This window comes from Podarcis tiliguerta, assembly GCF_965153285.1.
Source record: "Podarcis tiliguerta genome assembly, chromosome: 10".
NCBI lineage: Eukaryota > Metazoa > Chordata > Lepidosauria > Squamata > Lacertidae > Podarcis > Podarcis tiliguerta.
Window position 1 is genome coordinate 34,839,076 of NC_139543.1, and position 20,702 is coordinate 34,859,777.

The following is a 20,702-nucleotide window of genomic DNA, read 5'->3' on the forward strand; positions in this document are numbered from 1 at the left end:
TGTCACGCTGGCCACGTGACCCGGAAGTGTCTTCGGACAGCGCTGGCCCTTGGCCTCTTGAGTGAGATGGGCGCACAACCCTAGAGTCTGTCAAGACTGGCCCGTACGGGCAGGGGTACCTTTACCTTTTATCTGCAGAAAATAACTTCTAAGGACTACCTGATCTAAGTTGAACCCACCATAGTAAAGTTGCAAAGGCAAATTAAGGAGATTCAAAGAACTGGAAATAATACAGAAGCAGGAAAAGTGCATGAAAGTGGAGGGGAAAATAGCAACTCTTTAGGACTCTAAATATTCCTAATATCTGGTGTCCAAACAACTCACTTATCAATCACTGCTCTGACTTCACTTATTGGCTAAAAACCTGACAGGCAGGAGCAGCCATACTGGCTCATTTCACAGAAAATGCTTACTTTACTTCATTATTTTCTTTCTAGGAGGGCTGGAGACTTATTAAAAAGTTTTAAATAAAAGTTCCGAGTCCGGTGTGCCTGACGGGGGGAATCAATGAAGGCCATCACAGGATAACAGAGTGCTCAAATCCACTTTAACTGTACAAACTATTTTTCTGGGATGCAGAATCCCTCCTCCATAGTAGTGATAGTCTGGAGGCACGCAAAAGGATTTTTTTGCTTTTCTGTACAGCACAGATTTAGTCTTGGGAAGGCTAATGTGCATTGCCTACTTAAGATTCCATAATTCCAGTGGAGAATAATCCTAGATAAAGCAGCTGCACTCAATAGTCTTCAGCAGTATTTTGTAACTGCAGCATGGTACTGATCTAACCTAAGGATGTCCCACGTTTTCAACCTTGCGCTTTGGAAACCACCAGTGGCATCGCTTTTGTCTCTGTGCACATTTGTCAGCTTAAGTAGCATGGAACCCAATGAAGTATGCATGTGGTTCCTAGTCACTCATCCATCCAGATACTGATCAGACCCAGACGTGCTTAGCTTCAGCGAGAATGTGGCTCCATGTGCCTTGAGACTCTGGCCTGCATTAAACAGGATTAATTAACTTCAACATAACCTGCTAAATATTTCAAAAGAGCTATTCTTTTGGAACACATCAGACAAAACTTTTTGGTAACCAGTACATGGTTACTTTTTAAAGACATATTGTAGTATAGGGGTTTTTTAAAAAAAAAATATTTTTGCAGGAAGGAATATGAAAGTGCAGCTCTAATGATTTCCCTTAAGAGCTTTGAAGGGTTGCTATGATTAATTGAAAGGAATATATTCACACTGACTAACAAGTCCCATTCTTCTTCCTGTTCCACATCTGCCCACACTCTTCATATGAATCTCTATGTTTGAAGAGAGTTTTAAAAGTATGTACACATTAATAGCAATTTTGACAGCTGCATTGTTTCTTGGAGAAGCAATCATCTTTTCCCCTATTAACTCCAGGCTGAAGGTCTTCGCAGTCATTTCAGAGCACAGGTTCAGTTTCCCAAATATAAGCTTCATTAAATTTCCAACAAAACAGTCATTTAAAATCAGACACAGAGGGTAGTTGGCTCCATTGTAGTTGTTCATTTAAGCTTACTGTGACTCATTGTGTTACTAGAATTTGGAGACAGAAAAGAAAGCTGCGAGGATCATCAAAAATAAAACCTTTGGTTTATGTTTTGTGAAATCGGCACAGTGGGAAAATCTGGGCATTGCCTTTCCAGTGTGGCACTGTACTTTAGGCTGAGTGGCTACCCATATCTACCATAAGATTCAAATTGCTAGTAGGCGAATTGGTTCTGTTATCTATACATGGGATCAAAACTCCAGACTAAAGAGTTAATTTAAGAGCCAGCATAGTAGGGCTACCAACAGATTATAGAGATTCGCTGTTTAAATGGATGGATGAATCAGTTATGATAGATGCTGTAGTATCTCAGTACATGCAGACGTTTGAGGATATTTCATGGTGGAAACAGTTTCATTTAATTAAACGAACCAGAAGACATAATAATTGCTTATACAAATTACATTATATGCAAATAATTTCAGAAGTTTAGCATATTTTGCCACGGTGTCTCTACGTTAAACGCTCTTCATCTATAGCCAACAGATTATTTACAGTGCAATCCTATGTATATCTGCTAAGAAATAAGCAGTAGTGGGACTCACTGCCAGGTAAGTGTATACAGTGGACAATCAGGTTGCGAACGTGATCCGTGTGGGATGCACATTCACAACCCACAGTGTTCGCAACCCGCGTCTGCACACGTACTGATTGCCATTCGGCGCTTCTGCGCATGTGCGATTGCCAAAACCCAGAAGTAACCCGTTCTGGTACTTCTGGGTTTTAGTGGTCCGTAACCTGAAAAAACGCAACCTGAAGTGTCTGTAACCCAAGGTATGACTGTATATGATCGCAGCCTTGCAGCACAATTCTATACAACACCACTCCATCCGAAGTGTGGCCCATTGAATTCAGTGGGGCTTACTCTTTGGCAAGTAGGTATCAGATTGCAGTCTTAATGATGCAATTTATATTCTGTTTATATTTATATTTAAATCCTGGAGGTTTTTAAGCAGAGAGTGGATGGTCACCTGTCGTGCATGATCTAGTTGTGATTCCTGCATTGCAGGGGGTTGGACTAGATGACACTTGGGGCCCATTCCAGCTCTACAATTCTATGATTCTATGAATTAAACAAGAATAAAGTACATTAAATGTCTGCTTTTGTTCAGCTGGGCTCATTTCTGAGACTCACACAAGTGTCTTAATACCGGTGTTTGCAAAACCATTTCATTCTGCTTGCAGCACCTCAAAGGATGCAATTTCTTCTTTCCATCTTTAAATTGGGTCTGCAGTTGTTCAGAAAAAAGGTATTCATAAAGCACATTCGAATGAAGGCTACATAAAAACCCCCATTTTAATTACAATCATACTTTGATTTCTGCTTCTGTCTCTGAATGTTTGCGGCTTGTTTTGGTTCAACCTCTGGGTCAGTGCCAGCTTACTAAAATTATATTTTCTCTGTGTTTTGCTTTGAAATAACCCCAGGTGAATAATGTTTCCTGCATTACCTCAGAAGCGGCGGTACGGTAATTTTTGTTTGGGGAAGAGGCTACAAGTCACTTTCAAATGTTAACTTGCTTTTGAGATAATCATATATTGAGTGGGAGCCACCCGTGGAATCCATACTCTGTCTTCCTACTAACACGATTACTACTAACATGATTATAATAGAGCCAGTCCAGTCTACTAAATAAGAAGATGAAAGCATTAATCTTCTTGCCTCTTGGGTATACCTATGTGGCTTGAAATGATAGACAAGGAAAATAATAATATATTATTGTTCTGTGGTGTACTTCAGAATGCCAAGGCTTTTCACTTTTATACTCTGTCAGCAAGCTGACGAAACTCAGTTCTGTTTCTTCTTTTCCAGATGGGGCCCTGAGGTCTCAAAATCCATGCCAGCCACCAGCGGTGGAGTGGATGGTGAATATTTTCAGACTCAATCTAGATGCAGAGTTGATTATAGTGATAAGTCAGTGAGCTTGTTGGCTAGTGCGTTGTCAGGGATGATGGGACTTGCAGCTCAAGTACCGTATTTTTCTGTGTATAAGACTAGGTTATTTTATTAAAATATTATGCTAAAAACTTGGGGTTGTCTTATACACAGACAGTGGAGAAGTGGGATGGGTGATTGGTGGCTGCCGCGAGCTGTATATTGTTTGTGGCATTTTTGCTGGTGATTGGTGGATGCTTCAAGGTCTGCTGGCTATTGGCTGCTGCGGCAATTGGGCGGGCGATTGGTGCTTGCTTTCAGCAAGCATGCAGACGATTGGTGCCTTTGCCAATGTGCGATTGGCTCTATTTAGAGTCCCCAAAAATAGGGGGCGTCTTATACACAGAAAAATATGGTATATCTACGTAGAAGGCACCGCCTTGGCAACTGCTGCCAGAGTGTGTCTATAGCTCAGCTGCACTCCTCTCAGCAATGAAAAAGCATAAAAAGGAGAGAGGCATAAGAGTGCTCACATCTAGAAGAGTTGTGAGGTGTCTGCTTTGAATCCCATGAGCAGGCTCAAGGTAAGCATAACTCTCATCAGAAGGAGGATCCTGTGAATTGCTGCCTTACCTTTCCCCCCTCCCCAAAGCCCTGAGATATAGCTTGGGTTAGGGAAGGTGGCAGCAGTGGGTGCTCTGAATCCAAAAAGTGGAATGGCAGCCATCACAGCTATTTAAATAGTGGCTCCCAGCTAGTAACCTAGCAACATTTTGAACCAATTCTGAGAAGCCTTCAAAGGCAGCCCTTCATACAACACATTGAGCAGTCTAATCTAGAGGTTACCAAAGCATATACATAACTGCGGCCAGACTGTTTGTCCACAATGGCAAGTAGCTGGTGGAAGGTGTTGCATGCCACAGATTCCTCTCCAGCCACCACCAATGTCAGTGCTACAGTTAAAACTACAAATTGTTTTATGCACAAAAATCATGGAGCGCTGTTCATGGAAACTGTTCAGGCTGAAACAAGTCCTCCAATCCCTGCTGTCAAGTCTGCTCCTGAAGCTATTAAGTATTTTGGTAGTTTCATTGATGGACTATGCAAGGTGCAAAAAAGAATGGTTTCATGATTCAGTCAAGGAATCCAAGACCTGCTTGCATTTACATGTAATTACATCAGTGTCAGTAGGCAGCTGCTGGTGGTTTGGTGTATCCTGCTCCATATGTGCTTCAACATCTGATAACATCCACTGATGCTGATAACTAATCTTGTTCTAGCAACAAACCTCTTTTTCTTTCTTCTATTTCTTAATCATCTGCTATCCTGGTTCACTGAATTCCAGAACCACCATTTCGCCTTTCTATTTAATATACAAGTGTACATGGACACCAACTGTGTGGCAACAACTGAAAGGGCTGCTAGGAGATCATCATTAATTAACCTGATCAAGTTTAAGCACACAAGATTTTTGTAATTGGTTTACACTGACTAGTCAATGAAGCATAAACCTACACTTGATGGAATAATCTGTCCTGGAAAGCTTGCTCCCTTTTTACATATACAGTCGTACCTTCGAAGTCGAACGAAATCTGCTCCAGAAGTCCGTTCAGCTTCCAAAACATTCAGAAACCAAAGCACGGCTTCTGATTGGTTTCAGGAAGCTCCTGCAGCCAATCAGAAGCCGTGGAAGCCTCATCGGACGTTCGGGTTCCAAAGCACGTTCGCAAACCAGAACACTCACTTCTGGGTTTGTGACATTCGGGAGCCAAAACGTCCGAGTACCAAGCCATTCGGAATCCATGGGTGACTGTAGTTTATGAAAAGCTTCACAGATATTAAAGCGGGACGCTCGCTTGGCACCTTGGTTACACGACTTTAGGCGCCAGGCAAAAACTGTGGGGGGGGGGAGGGGTTATTGTTTTCTTTTGTTATGTAGTCTTCTTTTTTAATATTGTAAACCACCCTCTGATCCTTGGATGAAGGACGGCACAGAAATTTGTAAGTAAATAACAAATAACAATCTTTTCCTCCACGCACTGCAGGCTTGTCCCCATAGTATTTTCTTTTTAATTGCTGCCATCCTTTCAGATCTTGAAAGATGCCTTTCGAATTAAAGAAAGCACAGCTCCTTAAAAAAACAAAACCATCAGACATTTTATACGGCACAGCAATAAAATCATAATTACGCCATTCACTGAAGAATTTTAAGCAGCAAGCAATTTGATTTTGGTATTTATTGAAAAGAATGACACAGGAACAGCAATATAGCAGGTACACTTTTCTAAACTATGGAAATATACAGTACTATCCAAAATTTTAATCGCAAATATGGCATCTCCAAATTTTATTGTATTAAAAATGCAAATAAACTAGGATCTAATAAATGATTTCATGAAATAAATAAAGGAATTGAATAGAATATACAAATTGTTGTTGTTAAATTATACCTACCTTCTTTCCTGACTGGGAGTTGAGGCGGGTTGCAGATTAAAATAAGAACAGCTAAAAACACACACAATTAAACTCTGATAGAACTAAAACATGTAAAAGGAAACACACAGTAAAAAATTTCAAAATCCACAGTTCGGCAATACTTTTCTTAGGACCGACCAAAATACCACCCAAGTGTTTGACTTCTCCAGAACTCTTTATCAGGCAATATGTCACATAAAGCAAAGGGTGGGGGAAGATGCCTAAAACATGGTTGACTGAATCAAACAACCAGAGAGATTAGTAAGTAGCAGGACATGGGCTTGTTAAGGATGTAATCACATATATATCACCCTAATTTAACAGCAGTCACATTTTAACTAAAAGGAGAAGATATACATTTTAAAGAAACTGCACAGATTTCTGGAATTGCAATTGTGACAGAGGATATATGTTCTTGAATTATTATTATTATTATTATTATTATTATTATTATTATTACTGCAGAGGTAGTGGCACTCTTCCTGTGGAATGCCCTCCCATCAGATGTCAAGGAAATAAAATAACTATCTGACTTTTAGAAGATATCTGAAGGTAGACCTGTTTAGGGAAGTTTTTAATGCTTGATATTTTAATGTGCTTTTAATATATTGTTGTGAGCCACCCAGAGTGGTTGGAGAAACCCAGTCAGATGTGTGGTGTATAAACAATAAAATTATTAATTATTATAATTATTATTATTTCTGCAACAAATATATTAATCACCTTCTAAACTACTGTCTAAAGTTAATTTATACATGAAATAATTAAACACAGTTGAAAACACAAAATAATACCTTTTAAACAAGACTGAAATCCCTACAAGTGGTAAAGTCCCTATTATCCTGTTGAAAAGCCCATTAGAACAAAATTGTCTTCAACTGTTTCTGGAATGTGGGCACTTGCCATATCTTGATAGGACTGCTGTTCGACAGAACAGGGGCAGCCATATTGCTGATACCTGCCTGCCAACTATAGTGGTACCTCGGGTTACATACGCTTCAGGTTACATACGCTTCAGGTTACAGCCTCTGCTAACCCAGAAATAGTGCTTCAGGTTAAGAACTTTGCTTCAGGATGAGAACATAAATCATGCTCCGGCGGCGCGGCGGCAGCAGGAGGCCCCATTAGCTAAAGTGGTACCTCAGGTTAAGAACAGTTTCAGTTTCGGACCTCCGGAACGAATTAAGTACTTAACCTGAGGTACCACTGTACAAAGAAACACACCATATCTTGTGAGGCCAAGCACATTCATTGGTTTACTCTGCCTGGCAGTGGCTCTTCAAAGCCTCAGAGGACTTTCCTAGCCTTGCTACATGAGATCCTTGTAACTGGAGTTGTAAGGAACTGAACTTTGAACATTTTGCATGCAAAGTACGTGCTCTGCCACTGAGCTCTTGAATATTAAGTAGCAATAAATTAAGCCAATATTTAAGAATGTGTAGGTGGACTCTCATCTTAAAGTGGAAGCCTTCAATAATTCATGGTGGTTGAAAAGATGCTTTCTTTTGCCATGTGTGGTACATTTTAAACTTTTCTGTGCCATTAATACTCTAGTAGTATTACAGTGAATCCATACTAGATAAAGACACTGATTTATTCCCCTTTTTTTCTTTTAAAATTCTATAAACCAGGGGCAGGAGATTAATTCGTGGATTTGTCTATTGTGTTCTCTAAATTTGCCATTCATGAATTTCCCTATTGTATTCTTTAAACATATCCTCATGCAAAAACTCTGAAAGGCAACCTAATACAAATGCGGAATGTTCACACTTGGTAATTTCTGTTATAATAGTTAATAGCAAATACCGTATTTTTCGCTCTATAAGACGCACCAGACCACAAGACGCACCTAGTTTTTGGAGGAGGAAAACAAGAAAAAAATTATTCTGAATCCCAGAAGCCAGAACAGCAAGAGGGATCACTGTGCAGTGAAAGCAGCAATCCCTCTTGCTGTTCTGGCTTCTGTGATAGCTGCGCAGCCTGCATTCGCTCTATAAGACGCACACACATTCCCCATACTTTTTAGGAGGGAAAAAGTGAGTCTTACAGAGCAAAAAATACGGTAGTTCATTCTGCAAAGCCTAAGATGGACGGGCTCACAGCATTAACACCCCCTTGCTTCTTCCATAGTCATAGCCTTGGAAATCAATCAGAAATCAAGCATGGCTCTCACTCCCCAGCCGCTGCCAGCAGCCTGCCTCTATCCCAGCTCACATACACTCAACTCTGGCTATGGTCCCTCTCACTGGGTGAGGAAGGGAGGTCCACCCTTTTGTCTTCTGGCACAAAGTCACTGCCTTTGTTTTCCTAACCACCACACTTAGGTGGTACTTAGGACTCTTGCTTGGCTAATTCAACAATGGAATCCTCAATTAGGTTTCAACCCTCTTTGGATCCAGAGCCCAAGAATTACAAGGGACTCAGGCATCATGCTGTCAAACCGCCCCCTACCCGAAAACACACAATATGTATACAGTGGTATCTCGGGTTACATACGCTTCAGGTTACATACGCTTCAGACTCCGCTAACCCAGAAATAGTGCTTCAGGTTAAGAGTTTTGCTTCAGGATGAGAACAGAAATCATGCTCCGGCAGTTAGGCAGCAGCGGGAGGCCCCATGAGCTAAAGTGGTGCTTCAGGTTAAGAATAGTTTCAGGTTAAGTACGGACCTCCAGAACGAATTAAGTACTTAACCCGAGATACCACTGTACTCAAAAATAAGTGCCACTGAGTTTTATTCCTGAGAGTAAGGTCCATTGAATATAATGGATTATCCTTCATAGTAAATATGTGTAAATTTGCACTGTCAAAAGTATCACCTATAGTGTTATCCTCACCATGTCTACTCACAAGGAAGTCCGATTGAACTCAGTGGGGCTTACTCCCAGGTAGGTGCAGTTAGGAATTCTGCCTTGTTTTGTTTTGTTGTAACATGTCTTTATTTTCCAGAGTCTATCTGGGTGCATTTACAGAAATTACAGTATATGATAATATAGTCTCTGCTCTATCCTAAAATCACATTATGGAGAGAACATATAATAAGCTGAAAAGCAGAGTTTTAGCAAATATTTTGTGGTAACTATTCAGACATTTGTTTCTATATTTTACACACACACACACACACACTGGACATGTCCCCTTGAAACTCATTAAACTTTCCCTTTCTGCTTCAGAATATTTTCTCAGGCATGAATAATCTAAAGAGTAAGCAGAATGCTGGGATAAATATGCAAATAACCATTATGAGAGATAGCAAAGTCAGAGATAATGAAAAAGCACTAAAAAGAACAAACAGTCTTTGAAAAACAGTTTCTTTAATTATTGCGTAAGCTGCACTTGCTCATCGTGTTGAGTATTTATTGCAGCCTAGCCCCAAAGATTCAGAAAAGAGGAGAAATTGGATTGCCAGGGCAGGCTGGTAGCTAAGTAGCACTTCAAGCAATTCAGCTGAACAGATCAACAAGTTTATCAGAAAGGGGAGCTAATCCAAAGTCAACAGTTATATTGACAGGGACCTATTAGCTCCTCAAGTCACCTTATCCTGACTTGGATAACATTTGTTTCCTCTGCTTGCAAGCTGCCTTGCTGCTTCAGGGACTGAAGTTTCTATGATCTACCACCATATTTCCAGGTTCAGAAATCTATGAAAGAGAAAAGACAATGTTCCTCACAAATGCAAAGAGAATCCATGAAGAGCTGGAAGGCTGTACAGGCCTGGCCTGTCCCCTGCCATGCAGGCAGCCATGTGTCTCCATTGTCCATGTTTTTGGATATTGAGAAGGGGCCCTACATTGATGTACATACATAGAGCTCCTCCATATGAAGGGTGCGTGTGTCCTAGGTCCTACCAAATGCATGATTGTGAGGGAACACCGGGCATGCTGATAATGGCCACCTGGCTAAGCTGCATGGCCCCTCAACCCCCTCATGAGAAAAGTGTTGAGGGTTATGATATATTTGTGTGAAATTCTTCCCAAATGGTCATCTATCTATCTATATCTATCATCTATCTATCTATCTATCTATCTCTAATCTATGAATGAAACTTTGATGCTTCTTTTTAATCATATGGATAACCCAAGCTTTTCATTTGCAATTTTAATTGGTTTTCAGCAAGTTACGGAAACATTAAAAAAAAAACAGAAGCCATATGAACCAATAGAATCACCTTATAATACCCATTTCTCTCTAAACTGTCCAAAATTGAACAGAATGGTAGGGGGAGAAGCAGATGGCAAGGGAGTGGAGCTATATTGATGAAACTAAATGGATTGCTGGAAAAGTGAAACAACAAATGCTACAAAACTTGCTTATTGTCCATAAAACATGAAATAATCAATAGAAATAATAGTTTAAATATACAAAAGTATTCCCCCCATTATAATTACGCAAAGGAGTGCATTCTGCAATGCTCATGATATAGTATTGCCCATAAAACGTGTGTGATTCATAGTATGGGCTTATATAATGGAATGACCACTGCAGAGGACCCCTCGACTTAGAGAAGCACCACCAAGGGCCCAGGACCAGAGGCTGCCTTTGGCAAAGGAAGACTGAACAGTTCCCACCCACCCAACCAAGACCAGGCCTATCCCAGTCTCCCTTTTGGGACATTCACTGACCAGCCCCTTTACCCTGAGCTACTCCTCAATCCCAGAAATAACTTCAGTGCTTTATTACATGCTCCTTTTTTGGCTGTCCACCAAACCTATCTTCTACTCTCACCCACATTTCCAAACCATGTATGATATATGATGCTTTAAGCTGCCCGTACATTGATTTGGAATTAAACAGCCTCTAGTAAAAATATTATTCAATATTATTTAGGATCTAACAGAACCGAAGGATGAAAGCTTGTATTTATCACATCTGTATGAATCACACAAGTGTCATATTGGTTTAAATTGAGAATTGGCAATGTCAGTGGCAGACTGGGGGTTCCCAAATTTTAGCGGCACCCTGTGTGACTCTAAAATAGGCACCCCTTGCCTCTTAAACTCCATTCTACAGCATTGTTTTGGTGCCCCCTGCAGCATGGGGCCCAGTGTGGCTGCACCAGTTGTACTAACCTAATACTGCCTCTGGCAATGTGCTAATACTGTGGGGATAGACTTCCAAGCTGCTCAGAGCCAGACCATCCGTGGCCAATTTGCTGAGCTTGAAGCACAGATCTGAAACAAGGAAGTGCAATTTGTTTGAAATGTGTTCAATGTTTGGCAGGCTTGTGCTCTTAATTTAGAAAAACAAAAAACTTCCTGTCATTTTGACCTAGATAAGCTTTGCAGGTGTGCATTCTTCATACAATCCTATCCAGTGATTCTCAAATTCATCGTTGAGTTATTGATACAGGTGTGACAACTGAGCATGCTTAGTGTTTTCTGTTGTACTTCCTATCGATGGTTCTCCTGGCTGTAGACTATTTCCATTTACAAACATTTACAACTGGAGCAAATTTTGCTGTTTTTCAGATAGATGTGAAGTCCAAAAAGATCCCAGAAGCATACTGTCAATTAATTGCCATTGGAAATGATGTGTAGTGGTATTAATTCACATTATACAAACGCATTTGCAGGTTCAAATGAGTTCGTAGAATGCTTCTTCATTACACACCCATACCAATTTTATTGTAGAGAAACATTGTTTCCTCCTAAAGAATTCAGGGGAAAGAAAACCAGCACATATCACATCTGTAAATTTGAACATTACTGGAAAAGAAGTAATAAGCAGACACATTTAAACATATGGTAGAAAATAAATAACAGTGTGCTTTGCTGCTTTTAATGTTGTGTGTACTTCACTGATTTCTGGAAACAGACCCAAATTCCAGTTTAATTTGCTTTACTATGTGTAGTATTGTAATTACTACTTCCTTTGATTAGCTTATTCATTTAGTAATAATTCATTTAGCAATAATGGAACATACATGCTCAGGGTTTCATTCATAACTAATCATCAAGCATATCTTTGAGTTAGAACATAACAAAAATGCGTCAAAATTGAGGCAGTTCCTCTTCCACCTTTGCTGGGGGCTGCTAAAGACCTGCATGCCCTGAGGGAAGGCATAAGCAAGGGAGCCCAGGTCAGGGAACAGCTAGATGAAATGAGAAGACTCTGTCAGTCTTTGCTTTATATAATGGTGTTTTTATTTTATTTTTAGTGTTTAAATTATAAACCGCCTTGAGTGCATTGTCAGGAAGGCAGTGTATAAATCCAATAAACAAACAAATTGGCTAGTGAAATGCGTTTTGTTGCTCTGTATTTTGCTGCCTTTAAGTTTGCTATTACTCAAACGACTTGAAACAGTAGCCTTCTGAGCACCATGCTGTGATCACCTGAAAAAGAAAGATGGGGATCACTTAAAGAGGACGCTGGTTATGTGTTGATTTTTTATTGCCGTCCAGTGGATGAAGATTTGCTAGAAGGGAGAGCTATATGTGGGAGAGATCCAACATTCAGATGTGAGTGAATTTAGTAGAAATGGCTCTGGTTGGTGTCAGTGGACGCCAGTCCATTAGGGCAAAAGGAGCACTGCTTTGCCAAGCTCAGTCTTGATTCTTTCAAAGCCTACCCTGCTATCTTATATACAAGCCTGGTTGTCTGCTTCTTCCACCTTGGTCTCAGTGTTGTCCTTATCAAACTCAACAGGGTGGAGAATGGGGACAAAACTAGAATTACTTGGCTCCACATGTGTTTGGCTGTAGTTCCACCTACTGTTGCTCCTCCTGCCTTCCACCCCACCAGTCCCAATGGGCACCAGCAACCACTGGTTGATGTATGTTATCAACAGTTTGGTGATATGTACTTTTTGGTATGCATTGTACCATAAGCAAATCGCTACTAAAGCTGCCAAAAGGGCATTCTCCATGCCCTTGTCAGTAGACTCTGAGTGCCATAACTAAATTGCATTGAATTATACCTTTAATAGGGACGCAGGTGGAGCTGTTGGTTAAACCACAGAGCCTAGGGCTTGCCAATCAGAAGGTCGGCAGTTCTAATCCCCGCGACGGGGTGAGCTCCCATTGCTCGGTCCCTGCTCCTGCCAACCTAGCAGTTTGAAAGCACGTCAAAGTGCAAGTAGATAAATAGGTACTGCTCCGGCAGGAAGGTAAACGGCATTTCTGTGCACAGCTCTGGTTCACCAGAAGCAACTTAGTCATGCTGGCCACATGACCCGGATGCTGTATGCCGGCTCCCTCAGCCAATAAAGTGAGATGAGCGCCACAACCCCAGAGTCGGTCACAACTGGAGTTAATGGTCAGGGTCCCTTTACCTTATACCTTTAATTATTAGGAATGTTTTACATTAGTGAAATACCACAGATTGAAGTGCGCACCTCACCATGGCTGGAACACACAATACTATTATTGGGTCAGTTTTCTTCTTGCTCCATTACTGTCCACTCCAGGGATTGCCAATGTTTTTGGAGCAATGGGAGAATACTGTGGGGTGGCACTGGTCAAAAAATGGCTGCCATTTGGTGGGCAGGGCATAACACAGAACAGGCCCAGTATTGTGGAATATTCTGCCAATAGAGATTCAACAGGCACCTTCTGTTTCAACTTTTACATGCCTGCTGAAAGCTTATGTATTCCATCAGGCTTATATGGCCAATTAAGAATATATCTTTCCACAACAGTTAGCTGATTTCTGATTTTAACATTTTTTATAAGCTTTTTATTGTACGGTTTTACATATAATTGTTGCAAACTGCTCTGATTTTTTAAAATGAATAGCGGTATATAAATGTTTTTGTAAACAAACAAATAGAGAGCAGAATCATGGGGAAACTTTACCCATAATTGTATTCCCATACTAGAAAAGGCATAACCTGTTGAATTTCTGCCTGGCCCCTAGCTCTAATGGCACAAGAACCCTGTTTCCCAAATGCCAACCCTAGGCTGCCATCCTGTGCCCACTTACCTGCGAAAAGCCTTCTTATCCACAAAGAGACTTAACTTCCGAGTAGACATGTACTGTACACCGTTGTACTATAACAACACACAGTGAATTACTTTTGCCTATTAGCCACTCATATTACACACCACGTACCAGTTGATACTGCAACAGGGCATTAAGGGTTAAGGTGCAGCAGCACCCATATCAGCAGTGTTCTTTCAGGTTTTTATTTAGGTGTTCCCATAGCAACCTTGCATGTTCGAAAAGTTTTCCTGCCGATTGTCACAGTTGGGGACTTGTTATGAAATGCTTCTACCTTCCTGGAATACTCAGTATTGGCCATGGAGAAATGTGATTCTCAAAAAGACTACCCCTGGTGTCAGTGCTCCTTTGCAAAAGTACAGCACATTGGTGAAAGTTTATCTCCCCTGCTGCATTACCCAATAGGCAGGCTAAGCGTGTGCTTAGGGCACCAGTAAAAAAATAAATAAATGGGGGGGGGGGGAGGGAAAGAATTTGACATTTGATATTTAAAAGGAGCATTGACGTAGTTTTCATGGGAACAATCAGAACTTTGTTAAGACTTCTTTACACTCCACACTCTTCCCCCATTTTTCTGTTCTCTTATTACTTATCCCAGCATAAACCACGGGGCATTCTACAGACGTAGATGGGAACAATGTGAGGAAATCTGATCCTGTCATGTGTTGCAATAAATCTGTTTTATTTCATTTTTTTATTTTAGGGTTGGTACTAGTCTGCATTGAATTAAAGGCAGCCCTGTTTAGGGACGTTTTTAATGTTCAATGTTTTATCGTGTTTTTAATATTCTGTTGGGAGCTGCCCAGAGTGGCTGGGAAAACCCAGCCAGATGGGTGGGAAGGAAATAAATAAATAAATAAATAAATAAATAAATAAAGCAGCATTGCTTAGTGACTCTAAAGCAGGGGTCAGCAACCTTTTTCAGCCATGGGCCGGTCCACCGTCCCTCAGACCTTGTGTGGGGCCAGACTATATTTTTTGGGGGAAATGAACAAATTCCTATGCCCCACAAAAAAATCCAGAGATGCATTTTAAATAAAAGGACACATTCTACTCATGTAAAAACACGCTGATTCCTGGACCGTCCGTGGGCTGGATTGAGAAGGCGATTGGGCTGCATCCAGCCCACGGGCCTTAGGTTGCCTACCCCTGCTCTAAAGGTACTGTTTATCTGGCACTGTTTATCTCCTAGTCCTTTAAGACCTATTTGGGTTGGTGCACTCCTAAATTAGGAAATATAATAGTAACAGCCTTCTCTGTGAGTGGATCCACACATCTTCTCACACACAGTGAGAGTCCATGGTGAGTTCATGGAATCCCTCCATGGTGAGATCTCTCTGAAACTGGTGTGTCTGAAATGCCTTTATCTGGCAAATCTAATTTTGTTCAAAATGTCAAACGCATCCCTTATTCTGGATAAAATATATGCCCCTGTTGTGGTGTCTCCATATCAACCTAATCCTCTCTAATTCTCCCTCGATAAAGGTTGATAATGGAGATAAATTGTAATAGGTTTTTTTTTTTAATGGTGGAATGTGGTTTTAATATAGCTTATTATTTTAAAATGAAGTGCACTTGCTGGAAGTGGACAGGAATGAAAATTGTTTTCAAGGTAATGGAAAACTGCCGTTTGTAGAGAACGAAACAAATCCGGAAAGAAATGTGGTATTGCTGGGCGAGTTTTAAATACGCCGTTGCCTCTGAAAGCAGATTGCCATGATTTTAAAAAGGATCTTGAAGAAGGAAAGGCGAATTCCTGAATCTGCGAAGTGAGCGAGAAGCAGGGCACTATCCTAAACCGCCTCCACTTACTTCCAGGCACTTAGCAAACTTGGAGCAGTAATAAAAGAGGGAAAGTTGGCCGAGTATCCTGAGCCCCAGAGGTCGGTGGGCGACATTATGCAACCTAAGCAAATCCCAGAGGGCCTCCTCGCTACAAAACAAAGTGCGGGCTGGGGAGCCGACACCAAAGCCCGGACTGGAGCTCCTGCAAACTGGTCGTTTGCAAACACCAAAGTTGGTGGAAGGAGGAGCAGGTCCTAATCTTTGGTCCTGAATCCAGCTCGGCTCTTGCTGCTGACTTTGTGAAAAGGGAATTCATAAGATTCCCCGGCTCCAAAAGTGTGTAGTTCAGGGCGCTCGAGTTTGAGGGTTCTTTTTGCAATTTCACCTCGGGGCGGCCAGCGAACCATGAGCGCCCAGCAGTGCCGGAGAGTCTGGCTGCACCAAGTTGCTCGCAGCGCCCGAGGCCTTCTCTGGGCTCCGCAAGTGGGACTCCGGCGCGTCCCTCCGCTGGCTTTCCCGAGTTGCTGGACGAGGCGCCCGCCTGCAGCCCGGCTCCTTCTCCCGCTCAGCCGCTCGTTGTCCTCGCGGCCAGCCGCTCCTGGAGGCGACTACGAGGCGGTTTTCAGGGCGTCGGTGGAGGAGCCCGAGAAACACTGGGCTGAAGCGGCTCAGGGCATCGACTGGCACAAGCCCTGGGCTCAAACCATGCAGAGGAGAGATCCCTATAGCACCTCCTGGTGAGTGGCTGGAGCAAACCCTCGCTGGGCTCCACCTCAGGGGCAGGCAGAAACTCAACCGGTGCTGTGCTGTAGTCGCGGGTTTCCTGCATCGGTGCTGGGTTGGATTAGAGGACCCGTGAGACGCCTTCCAACTCTCGGGTTCTGTGCATCATTTCACCTCCCGTTTCTGGGAGAAAGTGAGTCACCTGTTGAAGTTTTGCCTAGCAAACTGCTGCAAAAGGCACATTGAAATAAAGCTAGCAAGGCAACCAACTCCTGTTCTTCCTATTAAGTGCTAGCTAGAAGGGATTTGCTGGGTGGGTCCTAGAGACAGCAAATGCTTACCGCCAGGAAAGAGGGGTACCCACCACACTGACCCGGGTGGTTGCACAGCCACTCCTTAAAAAGTCCCTTTTGAACAGAGGAGATTATAATGACTATCACCTGGTTGTTAATATGCCTCTTTGGACCAGGCGATTGAGAAGGTGGGGCCGGTTCATTTTCAGGTGCAGTTGGAGGAATCTAATTACAGTGGTACCTCGGGTTACATACGCTTCAGGTTACATATGCTTCAGGTTACAGACTCCGCTAACCCAGAAACAGTACCTCGGGTTAAGAACTTTGCTTCATGATGAAAACAGAAATCGTGCTCCGGTGGCGCGGCGGCAGCAGAAGGCCCCATTAGCTAAAGTGGTGCTTCAGGTTAAGAACAGTTTCAGGTTAAGAATGGACCTCCGGAATGAATTAAGTATGTAACCAGAGGTACCACTGTAACTGGACCCATGCAATCTGGATTTAGGCCCGGTTTTGGCACTGTTACAATTTTGATAACCCTGATGGATGACCTTGGATGGGAGAAGGACAGGGGGAGTGTGACCCTCTTGATTCTCCTTGATCTCCCAGCAGCTTTTGGCAGCATCAACCATTGTACCTGCCTGGATGGGAGTGGGATGGGAGTTGAGAGCATGTTGACGTGATGGTTCTGCTTCTACCCATAGGGTTAATTTCAGAATTGACATGGGAGGATTTCTGCTTGGGCCTGTGGTGCTTGTGCTATGGAGCACCACAGGGTTCCATCTTGTCCCCTATGCTCTGTAACAGCTCTATGAGGCCACTGAGTGGGGATCAACAGAGAATTTGGAGTGAGTATCTTGATGACACTCAAGCAGATTTCCATCACCCAGGGAAATTGCTATGTGGTGGCACCGGAGAGAGCCTTTTCTGCAGTGGTGTTCTGGTCTTAGAATCACGGAATTGTAGATTCCTGTGGAATCATCTAGTCCAATCCTCCCTGCACCCCAGGAATTTTCTCCCAACGTGGAGCTCAAACCCATGACCATGTTATTAAGAGTCTCATGCTTCACTGACTGAGTTATATCTAAGTTCAGCATTTTTTCTCATTTTGGTGCCGGGTTAAGATATGCCATTTTGCTTGGACAATTTAAGAGCAGGAGTGACTTGTCAGATTTTGGCTGGCCCACATGCATCTGAGACTATAGAACATGGCTCGTAGGCTGTCTTGAACCCCATATATATATATATATATATATATATTCCCATGTAGTGGTAGAGCTTCTGCTTTTCATGCAGTAGATCGATCCCAGGTTCAATCCTCAATATCTTCAGGTAGAGCTGGGAATCTCCCCTGTCTGAAACCCTCACTACTGCCAGTCACTGTAGACAATAAACTCAATTTCCTGTGTTCCATAAACCACTACTAATATATACTATCAGGTACTTAAACAGAGAACTATCTCATATAATTTATGTAAGATTATCCTTTTTCTTCTGTATTTATTTTCCTTTAATCTCTTGTGAAAGGAAAGCACCTCTGAACAATAATATGCTTTCCCTTGGATATGTTCCAGCTAGTTCTGCAATATGATACTGAGTGTGTACTTAACAATTCTTGTGGGTAAAAGGAACACAAGCAAAATTGGCTTGGATCACAGTGGGCAGTGCAACAAAAGCCCTGCTAGTGCTTAGAATGAAAAATCACACTGATCTGTCCTCTTTGTTCCAAAAAATGACCTGAAGTATTGTGCTACTATACCAGCTGACAATTCCTTCTGGATCGTGGTGTTTGCTTTTGTTTAAAACAATGATGCTTCCTAATTCTGTTGTTTCTGTGCAGATCACATTAGCTAGTTCTTGCTGCATAGCATCGCTTGCTTATAGATTTCTTTCTCTTTTACACATGCATGCATGAACACACACACCAGGTTAAGGAAAAAACCAAAAGGCTTCCTGTCTGTTGCCAGATTTAGGCTTTATCTTTAATTTCTGGTTTTGCTCTGTTGTGAGTCTCTTGGATTGTTTTTATGAAAAAAGAACTGTTGGACTTTGCAGTCATTTAGTTGTTTTTTTAAAGATCCATGAAGATTATTCTGTTGGGTGTTCTGTTTTGTTTTTAATATGTGCTAGAAATGTCACAAGTACAGCCATTGGATTATGCACCTGGGATTTGTTTGTTACTCGTTACAATGCTGTATGATATTTATAAGCACCGTCTGATGTGCACAGAAAAGGAGCATTTGTATTCCAGCACCACTGCCAGAAATATATTATTACTAACCTGTTGGATTACACAAAAGGCCTCTTTCAACTAAGATCCCGTTTCCCACAGTTGCCAGCCAACTAGTTGCCTCTACAAGAACAACATGAGGGCAGTAGGCCTCTCCTCCTTCAGTTTCATAGCAACTGATATTAAGAGACATACGGCCTCTAATCATGGAGATAGCACATTACTGCCATTATAAACCCATCTAAATTGGTGTTCATCACTGTAGTTGAGGGAAGAGCCTGAATGGGAGACAGGGGAATTTTGGTCTCCCAGGGTGAGAGGCTGGGAGGAGAAAGGAAAGATCCCAGGTGAGATCTGGAAGGGGCTGCTACCTTCTGTGGATAGTAAGGGTCAATAACTACCTTTAAAAGAGGATTCCATATTCTATTATTCTATTTGCATTTTTAAAAATTTAGATTAGTTTTCGATATCTTATTGTACAGTGGTGCCCCGCAAGACGAATGCCTCGCAAGACGGAAAACCCGCTAGACGAAAGGGTTTTCCGTTTTTCAATGCACTTCACAGGACGAATTTCTCTATGGGCTTGCTTCGCAAGACGAAAATGTCTTGCGATTCTTGCGATTTTTTTCCGCTCCCCACCCCCTTTTTCTAAGGCACTAAGCTGCTAATAGCCTTTTAACAGCTAATCCGCTAATCCCTTAAGCCTTTAATAGCCGCTAATAGCCGCTAAACCGCTAATAGCGCTAATCCGCTAATGGGCTTGCTTCACAAGACGAAAAAACCGCTAGACGAAGAGACTCACGGAACGGATTCTTTTTGTCTTGCGAGGCACCACTGTACTATGATTAACTTTAATAAAAGTCTCATACAAATGAAATAAAACCAAACTGTGTCAACGTCATCTTTTTAACCTTTCATATCCTTCAGTCTTCAGCCTGTTAATGTTTCAGCTAAAGCAGTTGGCCAGATCCTTATGTACCACTTGGATAATGTTAACCCTAGGCCAGTTTCCCAGTGTTTACTAATCACCTGATGAGCAACCATTATCAAAAATATAGCCAAGTCATTGTAAATTCCATTGTTGAACTGTGTGCTGTGCGTGAAGCACTTCCTCTTTTCTGTCCAAAATCTCCCACCACTCCCACATGCAACATGAGCCACATCTTGTGATTTGCAGGGGGGGGGGTGTAAGAAATATCTAAACTGGTTCTTGAGTTAATGTTGTAGGATCTGCAGCAGCAAGCAAAGGTAAAATTATCTTTAGAGCACTGCAGATAAGTTTCTATATACAGTGGTACCTCAGGTAACATACGCTTCAGGTTACATATGCTTCGGGTTACGGACTCCGCTAACCTAGAAATAGTGCTTTAGGTTAAGAACTTTGCTTCAGGCTGAGAACAGAAATTGTGCTCCGGCGGCGCGGCAGCAGCAGCAGGAGGCCCCATTAGCTAAAGTGGTGCTTCAGGTTAAGAACAGTTTCAGGTTAAGAACGGACCTCCAGAACGAATTAAGTACTTAACCCAAGATACCACTGTAACTCCATCTTGTATTGCCCCCCTCCACCATTTCAAGGGTAGTTCAGAGACATTTGGACTTCCCATCCACTTTAGTGCATTGGGGATACCGTATGAAGATAGCTTCTCAAATTAGGAATGATGTGATGCAGGAGAATCCTACACTGATGTTATACCTCCAGTTGGAACCTCCAGTTCCTATCATGTGGGCTTCTGTGAGTGGGGTGAGGAATTGGTGGAGGCTAATTTGCAGGCACTAGTAGTATTCAGGTGCACATTTCAGTGCATTTGGG

At 42.1% G+C, this 20,702-nt stretch overlaps 1 protein-coding gene across 3 annotated transcripts in view; it reads left to right on the top strand.

Annotated features, from left to right (window-relative positions):
* The first annotated feature begins 15,837 nt into the window (after window positions 1-15,837).
* ACSS3 (acyl-CoA synthetase short chain family member 3) overlaps window positions 15,838-20,702 on the top strand; it is a 73,170-nt gene continuing 68,305 nt past the window's right edge. For all 3 annotated transcript variants that reach the window (XM_083400963.1, XM_083400962.1, XM_083400964.1), the window contains exon 1: window positions 15,838-16,389. In XM_083400963.1, coding sequence (XP_083257089.1) covers window positions 16,058-16,389 — 332 coding nt within the window. In that variant the 5' untranslated portion in view covers window positions 15,838-16,057. The remainder of the gene's footprint in view (window positions 16,390-20,702) is intronic.